The sequence below is a fragment of the Musca autumnalis genome, unplaced genomic scaffold (genome assembly GCF_047663935.1).
Source record: "Musca autumnalis isolate F117 unplaced genomic scaffold, ASM4766393v1 scaffold_2, whole genome shotgun sequence".
In the NCBI taxonomy this organism is placed as follows: domain Eukaryota; kingdom Metazoa; phylum Arthropoda; class Insecta; order Diptera; family Muscidae; genus Musca; species Musca autumnalis.
In genome coordinates this window covers 175,401,033-175,417,815 of record NW_027411755.1, presented here as the reverse complement: position 1 = coordinate 175,417,815, position 16,783 = coordinate 175,401,033, and the positions used below count along the sequence as shown (strand labels likewise).

The window sequence follows — 16,783 nt, the reverse complement described above, 5'->3', positions numbered from 1 at the left end:
ATTCTAATTTTATTTTGTTTTTAGGCATTACTTCTTATGGCCTAACCTTAGCACCTTGGCTGGGTACCCTCAGAGCTGGCCGGTTACTTCATAGAGAATTATTAGTCAATATAATGCGTTTACCATTGAGATTTTTCGACACCACACCTGTGGGACGTATAATGTCACGTTTCTCGAAAGATATTGAGTCGCTAGATACAACATTACCTGAACTAATTGATTCTTATATTTGGTGTATGTTTGAGGTAAATGTATTTTGATGATGTTTTCACTTGATTTAAAATGGTTTATAGAAGATATTACCACTTTGATCCTTTGGATGCTAGTACTTGTCTTCTATAGGGACATGCGTGTGACAGATAGATTAAGGTTCTGTTCTTGTTAGGATTAATCTGGAAGCGAGATATTTCAAATTCCGTATAAACACATGTTTTGTTTTTTGGTGCCACGTTACCATCGGTCATATGTTACGTCGTTAACTAATTGCACAATTGCAAATTCGCAAATGCAAATGCAACCCTTCTGGCTGTGTTCAATGAATAGTTAGGTTGGTTGCGGTTTGTAACACAAACAATACTTAAAAATATTTGTTATTTACAATCAATCTAGGCTAACGTAACATCATTGCTTTTCCGCTTAATAGTTGACCTGGATGGATTTAAGTGATGGAGCTTTGGCGTAAAATGATTTATTTTGAAATAATTTAATGGAAAACTCCAAAGTCCACGAAAATACACATCAAGGCGATAGCTCATCCATCACCATCGAAACAATTTTGGGATTCAGCCAGCGTTGCCGACAGTTTTTGATCGGAAATCGTAAAAAAAATCGTCAAATCGTCATTAAAATTTGGAAAATCGTCAAAAAATCGTCAACGTAGTCAAAAACTCGGTTTGGTTACCGTTTAATGCGATTTTTCGCTGATATTTTTGTGAATGAGACTGGCAACATAAGATATACAACCCACAGCAATAAATCTAACCCAATATCACTTAAATACCCTATAAAAACAGCACTCAGTAGATGATAGTTTCCTATGGTTATCGAGTTTGCAGTAATGCAGCATGGTAAAGCTGGGTACACATTGTTATTTTGAATTACAGCTTAGCTCAAAAATCGCTTTCTTGACAGTGTGACCGCCCATGTTTGTCGGTACACGTACATTTTGGTTGTTGGGCAGTCGGAAATCGATAAAAATTGTCATTCAAAACTGGCTGACAGTTTAAAGGGGGCATTAATAGGAAGTTAATAAAGCTGGACTCACATTTTTTGCAACAAAATAGATACAATTAATATTTTATCTCGAAAACTTTTCAAGGAAGATTTTCATCCATTAACCAAACTAAACGAAAATTTACAGCTGATGTAATTTGAATGTGGGGCAAAAACTATGAAAATACCTGTATTCCAGATATGTGCCTAAATATAGCCAATCCGTCTTAAAATTGCTATAAAACATTAAAAAGCTCAAAAATCGAGTTTGGAACATTGCTTTCCTTAAAATCTTTCGTGAAACTTTGGTCAAAATGTAGTTATCGTCTTTTATATCATGCATTTCTGGCATAGGTGAAAAATCGTCATTTTGGACCATAAAATCGTCATATCGTCATTTTTCAAATTTGGGCCAAAAAATCGTCAAAATGACGATAAATCAGCAAATTCGGCAACACTGGATTCAGCGCCAATAGCCTAAATAAATGAATTTGTTTTACGACATCAAAATTGAAACAAAAATATACAACGAGCATTGAGTTCATCCAAACAAAAGACGTCTACACTAACTTAATGATTAAAATTACGAAAAAAAAAAACTTTAATGAGCAGTGAGTTTAGCATCATTTAAAGAATTCCACATAGAATATCTGGGTCCTCCACCTACATACATATGTACATCAATTCTTCTATCCCATTTTAGTTGATAGTACTTGTCTTCAATTAAGATTTAGTTTTATCCGAATTATTGCTAGTCTTCAACCCACCAAGGGTAAATTTGGAAGCGAGATATTTCAAATTCCCTATAAATTCACCTTTTTGGTGCCACGATACCATCGGTCATAAGTTACGTCGTTAACTAATTGCAATTTCGCATGAAAATACAATCCTTCGGACTGTGTTCAATGAATAGCGAAGTTGGTTACAGTTTCTAGCTCCTGGACCATATTCAATCGAGGCCAACTTAACATTTTTCCTTTTCCGCTTAATCGTTGACCTGAATGGATGAAAGTGCTGGAGCCTTGGTGTAAAATAATAAAATTGCATTTATTTAGAAGGAACAGACTTGTGGAAGTCTGAATCGAGAACAAAAAAGTGTATCTTGAATCCGTTTTTGAAATTCTCTGTACTAGAAATAATCGACAAGAACCAATTCATGATCAGTAGTGCGATTCTCTAACTCATTTTTTTGAGTTACCGACAATTGTCGGTAAAATTAAAATGCTTATAATTTCGGTAATTACCGATGTTTTTCGGTAAGTTAGCGACGAATAAATAGTAGTAGTTAAGTTCTACCGATAGCAATAGTGTTGCCAACTTTTTTATAAAGTTTTTCTTTCATAATTTTGCGTTTTAATTTTACCGATTTTTGTCGGTAACTCAAAAAATGTGTTAGAGAATCGCACTACAGAAACTGTCTGATCGAAATACAGTCGATCAGAATTATATTTTTAATATTTTCGTATTGATAATAATTTGATGGTTAGGTTTTGTTTAGGTTTAGAAGATCTTTTACTTGCATAGATCATAAATTTTATTGTCATATTTATGATAACCCTGCGTTTACACATGACAGGACAGTTGAGTACATGTATTGATTGTCAAAAACCCAAAACTTGTCTGTGTGACGTAGGCGTCCAGACAAATGCAAAAACAGTTGTAAAATTATGAATGAAAATCTTCGATTTCTTTTTGTTTTCCGTTCACATATTTTGTTTTTGTTCATATTCTTTTATTTTCAACACAATTCAATTATCGTTTCATTTCTTTTTTACAAAAACATCAAAAATTTTTTAAGCCTACTGTCTCTGAAAAAATGATGGACAGCTGGGAGACAAACGACAAATGTATGTAGGTATGTGTTAGTAAATCAGAGTTGTATATGCAAGACAGTCTGTCTTGTGTAAACGACTATTAAGAGCATTTACGACTTCGAACTATTTACATTTCTAATGCATTTATTCATATTTGTATAGGCTAAGGAAATATGAGTTTTAGTTTTATGAGTGCCTTAAGTGCAGTGCGCACTTATACCCTGTAGGTCTGTCTGTAAATGTAACGACCCTTTGCGGGGGTAAACAAAATATGATTAGACCACATTGTGCGATAAGTAGTTTAGTGTGATAGGATAACATAGAACATAAGATGATAAAAAATAAAGAATAATCAGTGTTGTTAAAGCATTCATCCAGCGCGTTTAATATTAGGTCCGCTCCGCTGTAACAAAAACCTATTGAAAAGGCGAAATATTGTTTGAGTGTATATTTCTCAGAATCTCTGTCTATTGCAATTGACACAATGATTCGAATGATTCTGGGCCACTAGCCCACTGGACGATTGGTGGCGCTCCACTCATGGGAGTATCCTGGTGACTGGTTGTACCCAAACCGCGGGAGAGCCTTCTGCTTGAATATGGAGTTGCATTATCAATCAGCTATCTGAGTCATCGAAATACAGGAGCTTTAGCTAATGCTCCTCCGCACCAGATAAATGTGATGAACATGGCCAAACACTTGAACACAATTGGTATATAACAACAGGGCAGGAACGCCATGGGGTTGAACCCTTTAAGCAGCAGGAATCCACACTAGACATCACCACTTCATTCGAATGATTATCCTCCCTCCAACTTCAACTGCTTTCTGGGTGAAATATCACTATTTACGAAGAAATTGCTTGCTTACTGGCCTGGCTTACTGTATCTTGAATCTGTTTTGGGAATTCTCTGGACTATAAATTGAGGTATTTAATCATTTTATTGTGGGAAAGGCTGTAGATTTGAAATTGAATGGAAATGAAAACAAATTTTATGTTCATCTTACCAACACCCTAGTGAGGACAAAACCAACTAATTTTACACTTTTTAAACCTTCCTTTTATACCAACTGAATGTGTGTAGAGCTTTTGCAAAAATATTGAAAATCTTACTAACCACAAATTTTTACTACTAATTTCGAATGGTTATGAAACAAAAGTTTGCATTGAAACACTTCACATAACTTATAAGAGGTAATCCCTTAACCTATAAAACCCCCAGATTCCCAAAGTTAAGATTATAAAATATAACATAAATTAAACAAAAAGAAAAAAATATTAATTAAATTACAAATATGATTTGCAAGGTACCCAAGATTTTATGCCTTTTCAATTCCCTTCCTTATCCTTCCCAGAAAAAATATTTTCCATTTTCTTTTGTTTTTTTCTTTATAATTTTATTTTGTTTTTAGGCATTTTATCTTATGGTCTAACCATGGCACCATGGCTGGGTGCCCTCAGAGCTGGTCGGGTACTTCATAGAGAATTTTTAGTCAATGTAATGCGTTTACCATTGAGATTTTTCGACACCACACCTGTGGGACGTATAATGTCACGTTTCTCTAAAGATATTGAATCGTTAGATACAACATTACCCGAACTATTTGATGCTTATATTTGGTGTTTATTTGAGGTAAATGCATTTTTTGTTGATGATGTTTTGAGGTGATTTACACTGGTTACAAGAACAACACCACACCAAATATCCGGGGTCCTATAACTACCTATGTATATAAAAATATATAATAATGGGCGAACTACCAACTACCACTTTCGAATAGATTTTTTTCAATAGTTATGCATGTTAAAAATCGTTTCCACTCTCTAATCAGAAAATGTTGATTCTTCAAAGTTCTATACATAAGTGTGGTTACACCTAGCGGTAATAAGCCGATCCTTTATGGCTAATGTAGTTATTTTTATTAAATATTAGTAGATCCTTACTTTTCTTAGATATTTCTTTGTTCAATATTATTTAATACTACCATATACTATATTAAGATGATCGATCCTCTTGTTCTTTACTTGTAAATATCTATGCCTCTCTATTATGATCTCTTCTTCCTGCACCTTCATTCTGTAAATACAAATATAAAACCAATAATGTCTGCTTAGCACTTGGAGTCGAATAAGATTGAAATAGAATAAGATTTTCTTCAAAGCCTACATTAAGCAGCCTAAGTGGTTTAAGCGTGAATTCAATATTTTCTACAACTATCCTAACTAACAACAACCTCCCTCTTTAAACTAACCCAATCAAAAGTTTTTTCGTGTTCATAGCCTTGCAATTTCGGAGAAGAGTAAAACGCCATGATGCATGTCTTCAAATTAGTTCTCTAGAATTAGTCTTAAACTCATAGCTTATAAAACCCTTAATTGTTTACTTGTGCTGTGGCATTTAAATGTCTCTAATCCAGGTCCAACATTTGTTTCCGAAAACACATATATATGTTAGATGTGGCGCCCCTAACAACCTTAACGCTTTCAATTTCCCTCTTTTGCCTTTTCACAGTTCTATTTTCCTATGGTGTTGCCGTAACACCCTGGCTTGGTGCTTTACGTGCTGGTCTTATTCTACATCGTAAACTGTTGTGGAATATGTTTCGTGTGCCAATGCAATTTTTTGATACCACACCATCGGGTCGTATCTTGTCAAGATTCTCAAAAGATGTAGAGGCTCTAGATACGGTATTGCCAAGGCTATTTGATGATGGTCTATGGTGTGGATTTGTGGTAATGTTTTTTGTTTTATTTCCTTTGAATTTAAAAAGGAGTTTGTATTATAAGTTCCACATTATTCGAATATAGGATAAACATATCCACGCTATCCAAACAATGGAATAATATTTTCGAAGATATCTGAATATGGGATAAATGTATCAAAGTAATCCGAATAATATTAAGATATACACGTTTAAATGCCAATAAATTATCCACGTTATTCGAATAACGCGAAAATACTATCCACTTTATGAAATATTTGTATTATGGAATATAATTTTGTTGTATTTAATTTTGTTTATTGGGAATATGAAATAGAACTATGTACTTGGACTAGCATAAAAATGTTTACTTACCCTTAAAACTTGAGATTAACAAGGTGAATGTAGACTATATTCTTTGAATGTATGTCATATATGTCACGGTTTCTAACAGACCATCTCTTTCAGACCGTTTCTACCTTTAATCTACCATTACCTACAACATCCAACAACAATATACTTGTCATTTGAAATCGAAAATATGTACCGTGTCACTTTACGTTACGTCGTTAACTAATTGCACAATTGAATTTTCGCATGGAAATACAACCCATCGTGCTGTGTTCAATGAATAGGGAAGTTGGTTGCAGTTTCTTGCACCTGAACAATAATTTAGAGTTGGGCAATCTCGTTCAATTGAACGATCCGGATCACTATCTCGTTCAATGAACACCGGTAATTTCATTGACAAAACTGTGTATACTCAATTTCACACATTGGTTTTTATGATGTTACTCATTCGTCTTTGAACGATGACAGCGATCCGGATCGTCAATTGAACGAGATTGCCCAACTCTACAATAATTGCAAATTGCAATCAATCCAGGCCAACTCAATATCTTTCCTTTTCGCTTAATCCTTGACAGCTTCATCGTTGTTGGATGGGTGGAAGTGCTGGAGCCATGGCGTAAAATAATACAATTTTATTTTAAAAAGCATCAAGGCGACTGCTCTTCCATCGGCATCGAAAACAGCTTAATTTGCGGTATCAAAATTCGCCAGGCGACATCATGGGGAGGACAGTGTCCACTTAAGATGAAAGAGGGACAAATATAGGTCCTGACATGTTAAAACCGGTCAGCAGGACGTTTCTCTCATCCCCTACGTCACCTGAAATTATTATCTACTTTATCTAAATAACGTGAAATTATTCTCTAAAACAATACATATTATCCATGATATCAAAATAACGATAAATTATCGAAGTTATCGGAATAATTATGAATTATTAGCCACGTTATCTAAATAAAGTTAAATTAGTATCCACGTTATCCAAATAACGTGAAATTATTAGTCACGCTATTAAAATGATTATGAATTATTGACCACGTTATACAAATTACGTACAATTATGCACTTTATCCAAATTACGTTAAATTATTATTCACGTTATCCAAATTACGTTAAATTATTATCCACGTTATCCAAATAACGTGAAATTATTATCCACGTTTTCCAAATTACGTTAAATTATTATTCACGTTGTCCAAATAACTTGAAATTTATATCCGCGATTTCCACATTACGTGAAATTATTATCCACGTTGGATAACGTTATCCAAATAACGGAAAATTATTATCCATGTTTTCCAAATCACTTTAAATTATTATTCACGTTATTAAAATGACTATGAATTATTTACCACGTTATCCAAATTACGTAAAATTATCCACTTTATCCAAATTACGTTAAATTATTATCCACGTTATCCAAATTACGTTAAATTATTATCCACGTTATCCAAAATCACGTTAAATTTTTATCCACGTTTTCCAAATAACCTGAAATTTTTACCCACGTTATCTAAAATAACGTTAAATTGTTATACATGTTTTCCAATTAACGTGAAATTATTATCCACGTTATCCAAATAACATGAAATTATTATCCATTTTATCCAAATAACGGGAAATCATTTTTCACATTATCCAAATAACGGGAATTCATTTTTCACGTTATCCAAATGACGTTAAAATATTACCCACGTTATCAAAATAACGTGAAATTATTATCCACATTATCCAAATAACGTGAAATTATTATCCACATTATCCAAATAACGTGAAATTTTTGCCCACGTTTTCCAAATTAAGTTAAATTATTATCCACGTTATCCAAATAACGTGAAATTATTATCCACGTTATCCAAATTTCGTTAAATTATTATCCACGTTATCCAAATAACGTTAAATTATTACCCACGTTTTCCAAATTACGTTAAATTATTATCCTCGTTATACAAATAACGTGAAATTATTATCCACGTTATCCAAATTTCGTTAAATTATTATCCACGTTATCCAAATAACGTGAAATTATTATCCACTTTACCAAATAACGTGAAATTGTTATCTACATTATCCAAATAACGTGAAATTATTATCCCCGTTATCCAAATAACATGAAATAGTTTTCCACGTTTTCCAAATAACGTGAAATTTTTACCCACGTTATCAAAATAACGTGAAATTTTTACCCACGTTATCAAAATAACGTGAAATTATTATCCACGTTATCCAAAATCACGTTAAATTGTTATCCACGTTTTCCAAATAACGTTAAATTATTATCCACGTTATCCAAATTACGTTAAATTATTCACGTTATTAAAACAAAGTGAAAATGTTATCCCCGTTATCCAAAATCACGTTAAATTATTTCCCACGTCTTCCAAATAACGTGAAATTATTATCAACGTTATTTAAATAACGTGAAATTTTTACCCACGTTATCAAAATAAAGTGAAATTATTATCCACGTTATCCAAATAACGTGAAATTATTATCCACGTTATCCAAATAACGTGAAATTATTATCCATTTTATCCAAATAACGGGAAATCATTTTTCACGTTATCCAAATAACGGGAATTCATTTTTCACGTTATCCAAATGACGTTAAAATATTATCCACGTTAACCAACTAACGTGAAATTTGTGTACACTTTATCGAAAAAACGTGAAATTATTATCCTCGTTATCCACATTACGTGAAATTATTATCCATGTTATCCAAATAATGTCAAATTATTATCCCTTTATCCAAATAATGCGAAATTATCATCCACATCATCCCAATAACGCGAAAATATTTTTCACGTTATCCAAATAACGTTAAATTATTTTTCACTCTATCCAAATAACGTTAAATTATTATCCACGTTATTCAAATCACGTCAAAGTATTATCCACATTATCCAAATAACGTGAAATTATTATCCATGTTATCCAAATAACGCGAAATTATTTTTCACGTTATCCAAATAACATTAAAATATTATCCACGTTGTCAACTAACGAGAAATTTTTATCCACGTTATCCCAAAAACGTGAAGTTGTTATCCACGTTATCCAAATTACGTGAAATTATTATCCAAATAACGTTAAATTATTATCCACGTTATCCAAATTACGTTAAATTATTATTCACGTTATTAAAACAAAGTGAAAATGTTATCCCCGTTATCCAAAATCACGTTAAATTATTTCCCACGTCTTATTATTATCCACTTTATTTAATAACGTGAAATTTTTACCCACGTTATCAAAATAACATGAAATTATTATCCACATTATCCAAATAACGTGAAATTATTATCCACGTTATCCAAATAACGTGAAATTATTATCCATTTTATCCATATAACGGGAAATCATTTTTCACGTTATTCAAATAACGGGAAATAAATTTTCACGTTATCCAAATAACGTTAAAATATTATCCACATTATCCAAATAACGTGAAATTATTATCCCCTTTATCCCCGTTTTTCAAGTAACGACAAAATATTTTTCACATTATCCAAATAACGTGAAATTATTATCCATGTTATCCAAATGACGCGAAATTATTTTTCACGTTTTCCAAATAACGTGAAATTATTATCTATATTATCCAAATAACGTTAAAATTGTATCCCCGTTATCCAAATAACGTGAAATTATTATCCACATTATCCAAATAATGCGAAATTATTTTTCACGTCATCCAAATAAACTTTAAATATTATCCACGTTACCCAACTAACGTGCAATTTTTGTCCACGTTATCAAAAAAAAAACGTGAAATTATTTTCCACGTTATCCAAATAACGCGAAATTTTTTTTTCACTTTATCCAAATATCCTTAAATTATTATCCACGTTATTCAAATAATGGTTAATTATGCTCCATATATGTAACATGAAATCATCATTCTAAACCAAAAATTCTCTTTATCTGAATACTTTCAATTGCTATTCTTAGTGGGGGTACTAAAATAATTCTGAATAACAACTTGTTCTATTCTTCTGATTTAACTTTTGCCAAATTGCTATTTAACTCTATATCCATGTAACAATAATACTACACCTAATTAAAAATATATAAACACACATACATACATATTAAATATCTAAAATATAGGACAAATGTTGTTGTCACGTCTCAACATAACCTAACTTATTTTCTAAACAAGTCACCATAGTGGAATCCCCAACTATCTAAACTTTTTGTCACACAATCATCATTTACACACCTCACTCACATAAGTTTTCACCACACACTCAAAGACTCTCTTAAACCAAAACTACTTCAAAGAGAAAAATCAAGTAATGATAATTTATTCGATATTTATATTTAGGAAATTATAAAATCATTAGCATCTAAACATGTTTCATTCAAGATCAATAAATTTTATTTCAAAGGCATTTTATTGGCGGAATACTGAAATCTTTTTCATACCTTATAAAATGGACAAAAATGGTTATAAGGAGTTGATGGTGCCACAACTTTTTTATACTTTTAGATGATATTTTCCTAAACCATCGTAATTTTTATGACAATATTCCTAAATCTTCATTATAACCATTATTCTTCGCACACATTTCAAATTCACCAATAAAATGTCTTTCTTTTCTCCTTTTTGCAATCCCAAATTTCCTTACTAATATATTATTTTTCTTCTTCCTCTTTGCCAATTTCTTGGATATATAAACAGGTTTTGGCCACCATTGTGGTTATTAGCATGTCCACACCCATTTTCTTGGCTGTAATTATTCCAATTGCCTTCCTCTACTACTTTGCCCAACGTTTCTATGTAGCCACGTCAAGACAATTGATGCGTTTGGAATCTGTATCAAGATCACCAATCTATTCACATTTCGGAGAAACTGTAACAGGTGTTTCAACCATCAGAGCCTATGCCGTCCAAGATAGGTAAGAATCTAAAAAAAAAAAACAAAAAATCTTCCAATTTGCAGTCATCTTAATCCCCTATTCTCTTTCCTTCTTACAGATTTATCGATGAATCCGATAACAAAGTCGACAAAAATCAAGTCTGCAAATATCCCTCACTGATTGCCAATCGTTGGTTGGCCGTTCGCCTGGAAATGGTTGGTAATTTAATTATTCTCTTTGCCTCTTTGTTTGCCGTATTGGGTGGTCAAACAAATCCCGGTTTGGTTGGTCTCTCGGTCAGTTATGCCCTGCAAGTTACCCAAACATTGAATTGGTTGGTGCGTATGTCTTCGGATATTGAAACAAATATTGTTGCCGTTGAACGTATCAAGGAATATGGTGAGACCAAACAAGAAGCTCCATGGGAAATTGAAAACTCCAAGGTGCCACGTGATTGGCCCGATCAGGGTCAAGTGGTCTTTGAAGATTTCAAGGTACGTTATCGTGAGGGTTTGGATTTGGTTTTGCGTGGTATTAGCTTCAAAATTGCTGGTGGTGAAAAAGTTGGTATTGTTGGTCGTACCGGTGCTGGCAAATCCAGTTTGACATTGGCTTTGTTCCGGTAAGTGAACCAGTCGCATTAGACATTAATCCTATGCTAACAATATAACTTTCTTTTAGTATCATTGAATCTGCCGGCGGTCGCATTCTTATCGATGGCATCGATATCTCCAGCTTGGGCTTGCATACTCTGCGTTCTCGCCTTACCATTATTCCCCAAGATCCTGTCCTCTTCTCCGGTTCATTGCGCATCAATTTGGACCCCTTCGAAGTCAAGAGTGATGAAGAAATTTGGAAAGCCTTGGAATTATCGCATTTGAAGGCATTCGTAAAGTCCTTGCCATCGGGTTTGAATCATGAAATTACCGAAGGTGGTGAAAATTTGTCCGTTGGTCAACGTCAATTGGTGTGTCTGGCACGCGCCTTATTGCGTAAAACTAAGGTGTTGATTTTGGATGAAGCCACTGCTGCTGTCGATTTGGAAACAGATGATTTGATTCAGGTAAGTTAATTCATTATGATTCAATAAATATCCAAAATATACAAATACTAAAAATTTGTTGTCTACTTTATACAACTTGGAGGTGTCGGAATAATGTGGTCCAAACAATGCGAATTTGTTATCCAAGTTATGCAAGTAACGCGAATTTTTTTATCCATGCTACGCAAATAATGCAAATTATCCAAGTAACGTTTACTTATTATCCACGTTTTCCCATAACGAACAGTGATTTTTTTCGTGTTACCAAAATATCTATCAAATTTTATCCGCGTTATGCAAATAACTTTAAATTGTTATCCACGTTATCCAAATAACATTAAATTGTTATCCACATTATCCAAATAAAGTTAAATTGTTATCCACATTATACAAAAAACAAGTTACAAAATAGCATTAAATTGTTATCCGCGTTATCCAATTAAGGTTAAATTGTTATTCGCGTTATCCAAAAAACATGAAAATGTTATTCACGTTATCCAAAACCGTTTTATTATTATTCACGCTATCAAAAAAAAAAACTTTAAAATATTATCCATGTTATCCAAATAAGGGAAAAAATTATTCACAATATTAAAAAAACATGTGAAAATATTATCCACGTTGTCTAAATAGCGTTAAATTATTATTCAAATACATTTAAAATACTATCCACGAAGTCCGAAAAACTTGACAGTATTATCCGCGTTATCTAAATAACTTAAAATTATTTTCTCCGTTATCGAAATAACGTTGAACTATTATCCACGTTATCAAAGTCATGTTAAATTATTACCCACGTTATCCAAGTCATGTTAAATTATTATCCATGTTATCCAAGTCATGTTAACTTATTATCAACGTTATCGAAGTCACATTAAATGATTATCCAAATAAATTAAAATATTATCCACGTTATCCAATAACTTTAAATTATTTTCCACGTTATCCAAATAACGTTGATCTATTATAAACGTTATACAAAGAATGTTGAACTATTAACCGCGTTATCCGAGTCATGTTAAGTTATTATCGACGTTATCCAAGTCATGTTAAATTATTATTCACGTTATCCAAGTCATGTTAAATTATTATCCACGTTAGCCAAGTCATGTTAAATTATTATTCACGTTATCCAAGTCATGTTAGATTATTATCCACGTTATTCAAGTCACGTTTAATGATTATCCACGTTATCCAAATAACGGTAAATAATTATCCAAGTTATACAAATAACGTTAAATGATTATCGACGTTATCCAAGTCATGTTAAATGATTATCCACGATATCCAAACTACGTTAACTGATTATCCACGTTATCTAAATAATGTTATATGATTATCCACATTATCCAAATAACGTTAAATTATTATCCACGTTATCCATGTAATGTTAAATTAATATCCGCTTTATCCAAATATCGTTAAATTATTGTCCATGTTATCCAAATACCGTAAATTATTATCCACGTTCTCCGAATTAGATTTAGTTATTATCCTCGTTAACCGAATAAGTTTAAACTAATATCCACGTTACCCAAATAACGTTAAATTATTATCCACTTTATCCCAATAACGTTAAATTATTATCCACATTATCCAAGTAACGTTTACTTATTATCCACGTTATCCCATAACGAACAGTGATTTTTCGTGTTACCAAAATATCTTTCAAATTTTATCCGCGTTATCTAAAACACTTTAAATTGTTATCCAAATAACGTTAAATTGTTATCCACATTATCCAAACAACGTTAAGTTGTTATCCACATTATCCAAATAACTTAAAATTATTATCCACGTTACAAAATAAGGTTAAATTGTTATCAGCGTTATCCAAATAAGGTTAAATTGTTATCCACGTTATCCAAATTTCGTTAAATTATTATCCACGTTATCCAAATTTCGTTAAATTATTATCCACTTTATCAAAATAACGTGAAATTATTATCCACGTTATCCAAATTACGTGAAATTATTATCCACGTTATCCAAATTATTACCCACGTTTTCCAAATTACGTTAAATTATTATCCACGTTATCCAAATAACGTTAAATTATTACCCACGTTATCCAAATTTCGTTAAATTATTATCCACTTTATCAAAATAACGTGAAATTATTATCCACGTTATCCAAATTACGTGAAATTATTATCCACGTTATCCAAATTATTACCCACGTTTTCCAAATTACGTTAAATTATTATCCACGTTATCCAAATAACGTTAAATTATTACCCACGTTTTCCAAATTACGTGAAATTATTATCCACGTTATCCGAAATCACGTTAAATTTTTATCCCCGTTATCCAAATAACGTGAAATTTTTACCCACGTTATCCAAAATCACGTTAAATTGTTATACATGTTTTCCAATTAACGTGAAATATTATCCACGTTATCCAAATAACGTGAAATTTTTGCCCACATTATCCGAATAACGTGAAATTATTATCCACATTATCCGAATAACGTGAAATTATTATCTAGATTATCCAAATAACGTGAAATTATTATCCACGTTATACAAATAATGTGAACTTATTTTCCAACGTGAAATTGTTATCAACGTTATCAAAATAACGTGAAATTATTATCCACGTTATCCAAATAACGTTAAATTATTACCCACGTTTTCCAAATTACGTTAAATTATTATCCACGTTATCCAAATAACGTGAAATTATTATCCACGTTTTCCAAATTACGTGAAATTATTATCCACGTTATCCGAAATCACGTTAAATTATTATCCACGTTATCCAAATTATTACCCACGTTTTCCAAATTACGTTAAATTATTATCCACGTTATCCAAATAACGTTAACTTATTACCCACGTTTTCCAAATTACGTGAAATTATTATCCACGTTATCCGAAATCACGTTAAATTATTATCCACGTTATCCAAATAACGTGAAATTTTTACCCACGTTATCCAAAATCACGTTAAATTGTTATACATGTTTTCCAATTAACGTGAAATATTATCCACGTTATCCAAATAACGTGAAATTTTTGCCCACGTTATCAAAATAACGTGAAATTATTATCCACATTATCCAAATAACGTGAAATTATTATCCACGTTATACAAATAATGTGAACTTATTTTCCAACGTGAAATTGTTATCCACGTTATCCAAAATCACTTTAAATTATTATTTTCCAATTATTTATCCACTTTATCTACTTCCAAATAATGTAATCTAAAATCTTTTGTTCTTATTACTAAAAAAATTTTAATAATTGTTTTTTTCTTTTTCTTCCAGAAAACTATTCGCTCCGAATTTGCCGATTGTACAATTCTAACCATTGCCCATCGTTTGAATACAATTATGGACTCCGACAAAGTTATCGTTTTGGACAAGGGTGAAATTGCTGAATTCGATTCACCCACCAATCTATTGAACAATTCTCAAAGCGCCTTCTATAGCATGGCTAAAGATGCAAACCTAGTGTAATTGTGTTTTCTTTTTTTACTTACTTACCTACTTATAACTACTTAATTAATTATCAGTCTGTGTTAATTTATTACTTAATTACTACTTAAAGAAACCACAACAACAACAACAAAAAGTATGCTAACAACAAAACAAAAGGACAGTCAGACATAATACATAGACCTGAACCATAGATACCATAGAATGGAATCTTAACTAAACGAAACGACCACACATAGACATATAACACAACAAATACACCGGAGCATGCCAAAAACACAAGAAATCGAGAAATCCCACGAACATATAGCCTAAGTAGTTAAAAGTTTACAAAAAAACAAATGAAGTTTGAAATTAGTTGTAAATTATGCTTTGATTTGCGTTGGCAATTTGTTGTTTTGGTTATTTTCTTGATTATGAAAGTCATTTGTTGTTTGGCTATTTTATTCGCTACATGAGTTTGACAACAACAAAAAAAGAGCTTTGGTTTTGAAATGCAAATTTATTATGTATGTTTTTTTTTAATTCTCAATTAGGAATATAAACTGCCGCCTTAATCTAAGTAGTACTTAATCTTTACAAAATGTTTCCTAACCAAGGCTCTTTTTCTTTTGTGGAAACCACCTCCAGTGATCATCTGTATCATTGATTTCATGCTTGCAATTGTGTTTTCGTTTGGTGTTACTTTTTTTTTGGATTCTTTTTATGGTTTAAACAAATGGAAAGATAATTTAATTCTCTTATTTTTTCTTCTTTTTTCAAATTAATCACTAAAGTCGTAAACGTTTAACAACACAAAATTCCGAAAGTGAAATCTAAACAAAAATATGTAGTTTACTATTTTATATTTTCAAAATATATAAAAGTCCAAATCAACGTGCTGCGATAAATTGTAGACAAAAAACAAATGCGTAACGAATTACTTAAACAAAACAAAAGAAGAGCAAAACAAATAATATTTTGGTTATGAAATTAGCTTAAAACATGTTTGTAAATACTACCTCAGTATCCTTTTTTTGGAAGGCTAAACGTAATAAAAGAAAGGGATATAAAAGCAATAACAAGAGAATTTTTTTGTATTAAAAAATTGAAAACAATAATTAGAAAAAAACAACAAGCAATTTTGGGGAAAATATTTGATATTTTTATGAGAGGGATATGTAATGGATAATGTGACCAAAAGGAGTCCGTATTCACTTTCCAAAAGAATGTTAAAGTATAACATGGAACATAACATAGCTATGGAAAGAATGCCTTTAGAAAATCTTTTGTCGATAGAAGTGCTTTAGAAGTAGAGCTGGCAAACTTTTGATCACTGTGGTAAAGTTTTGTTTATGTGGGACTCCGAAG

At 31.7% G+C, this 16,783-nt stretch overlaps 1 protein-coding gene across 17 annotated transcripts in view; it reads left to right on the top strand.

Annotated features, from left to right (window-relative positions):
• The window catches only part of MRP (Multidrug-Resistance like Protein 1), a 117,926-nt gene extending 101,435 nt beyond the window's left edge, over nt 1-16,491 (top strand). For 7 of the 17 annotated variants that reach the window (XM_073969958.1, XM_073969959.1, XM_073969950.1 and 4 more), the window contains exons 12-16: nt 10,768-10,985; nt 11,065-11,568; nt 11,628-12,009; nt 15,263-15,450; nt 16,210-16,491. In XM_073969958.1, the coding sequence (XP_073826059.1) occupies nt 10,768-10,985; nt 11,065-11,568; nt 11,628-12,009; nt 15,263-15,450; nt 16,210-16,252 (1,335 nt within the window). In that variant the 3' untranslated portion in view covers nt 16,253-16,491. Of the gene's footprint in view, nt 1-24; nt 246-4,439; nt 4,661-5,539; nt 5,761-10,767; nt 10,986-11,064; nt 11,569-11,627; nt 12,010-15,262; nt 15,776-16,209 lie in introns of those variants that run through there. The other 10 variants (XM_073969962.1, XM_073969966.1, XM_073969967.1 and 7 more) reach the window with 5 other exon arrangements.
• Nucleotides 16,492-16,783: the final 292 nt, after the last annotated feature.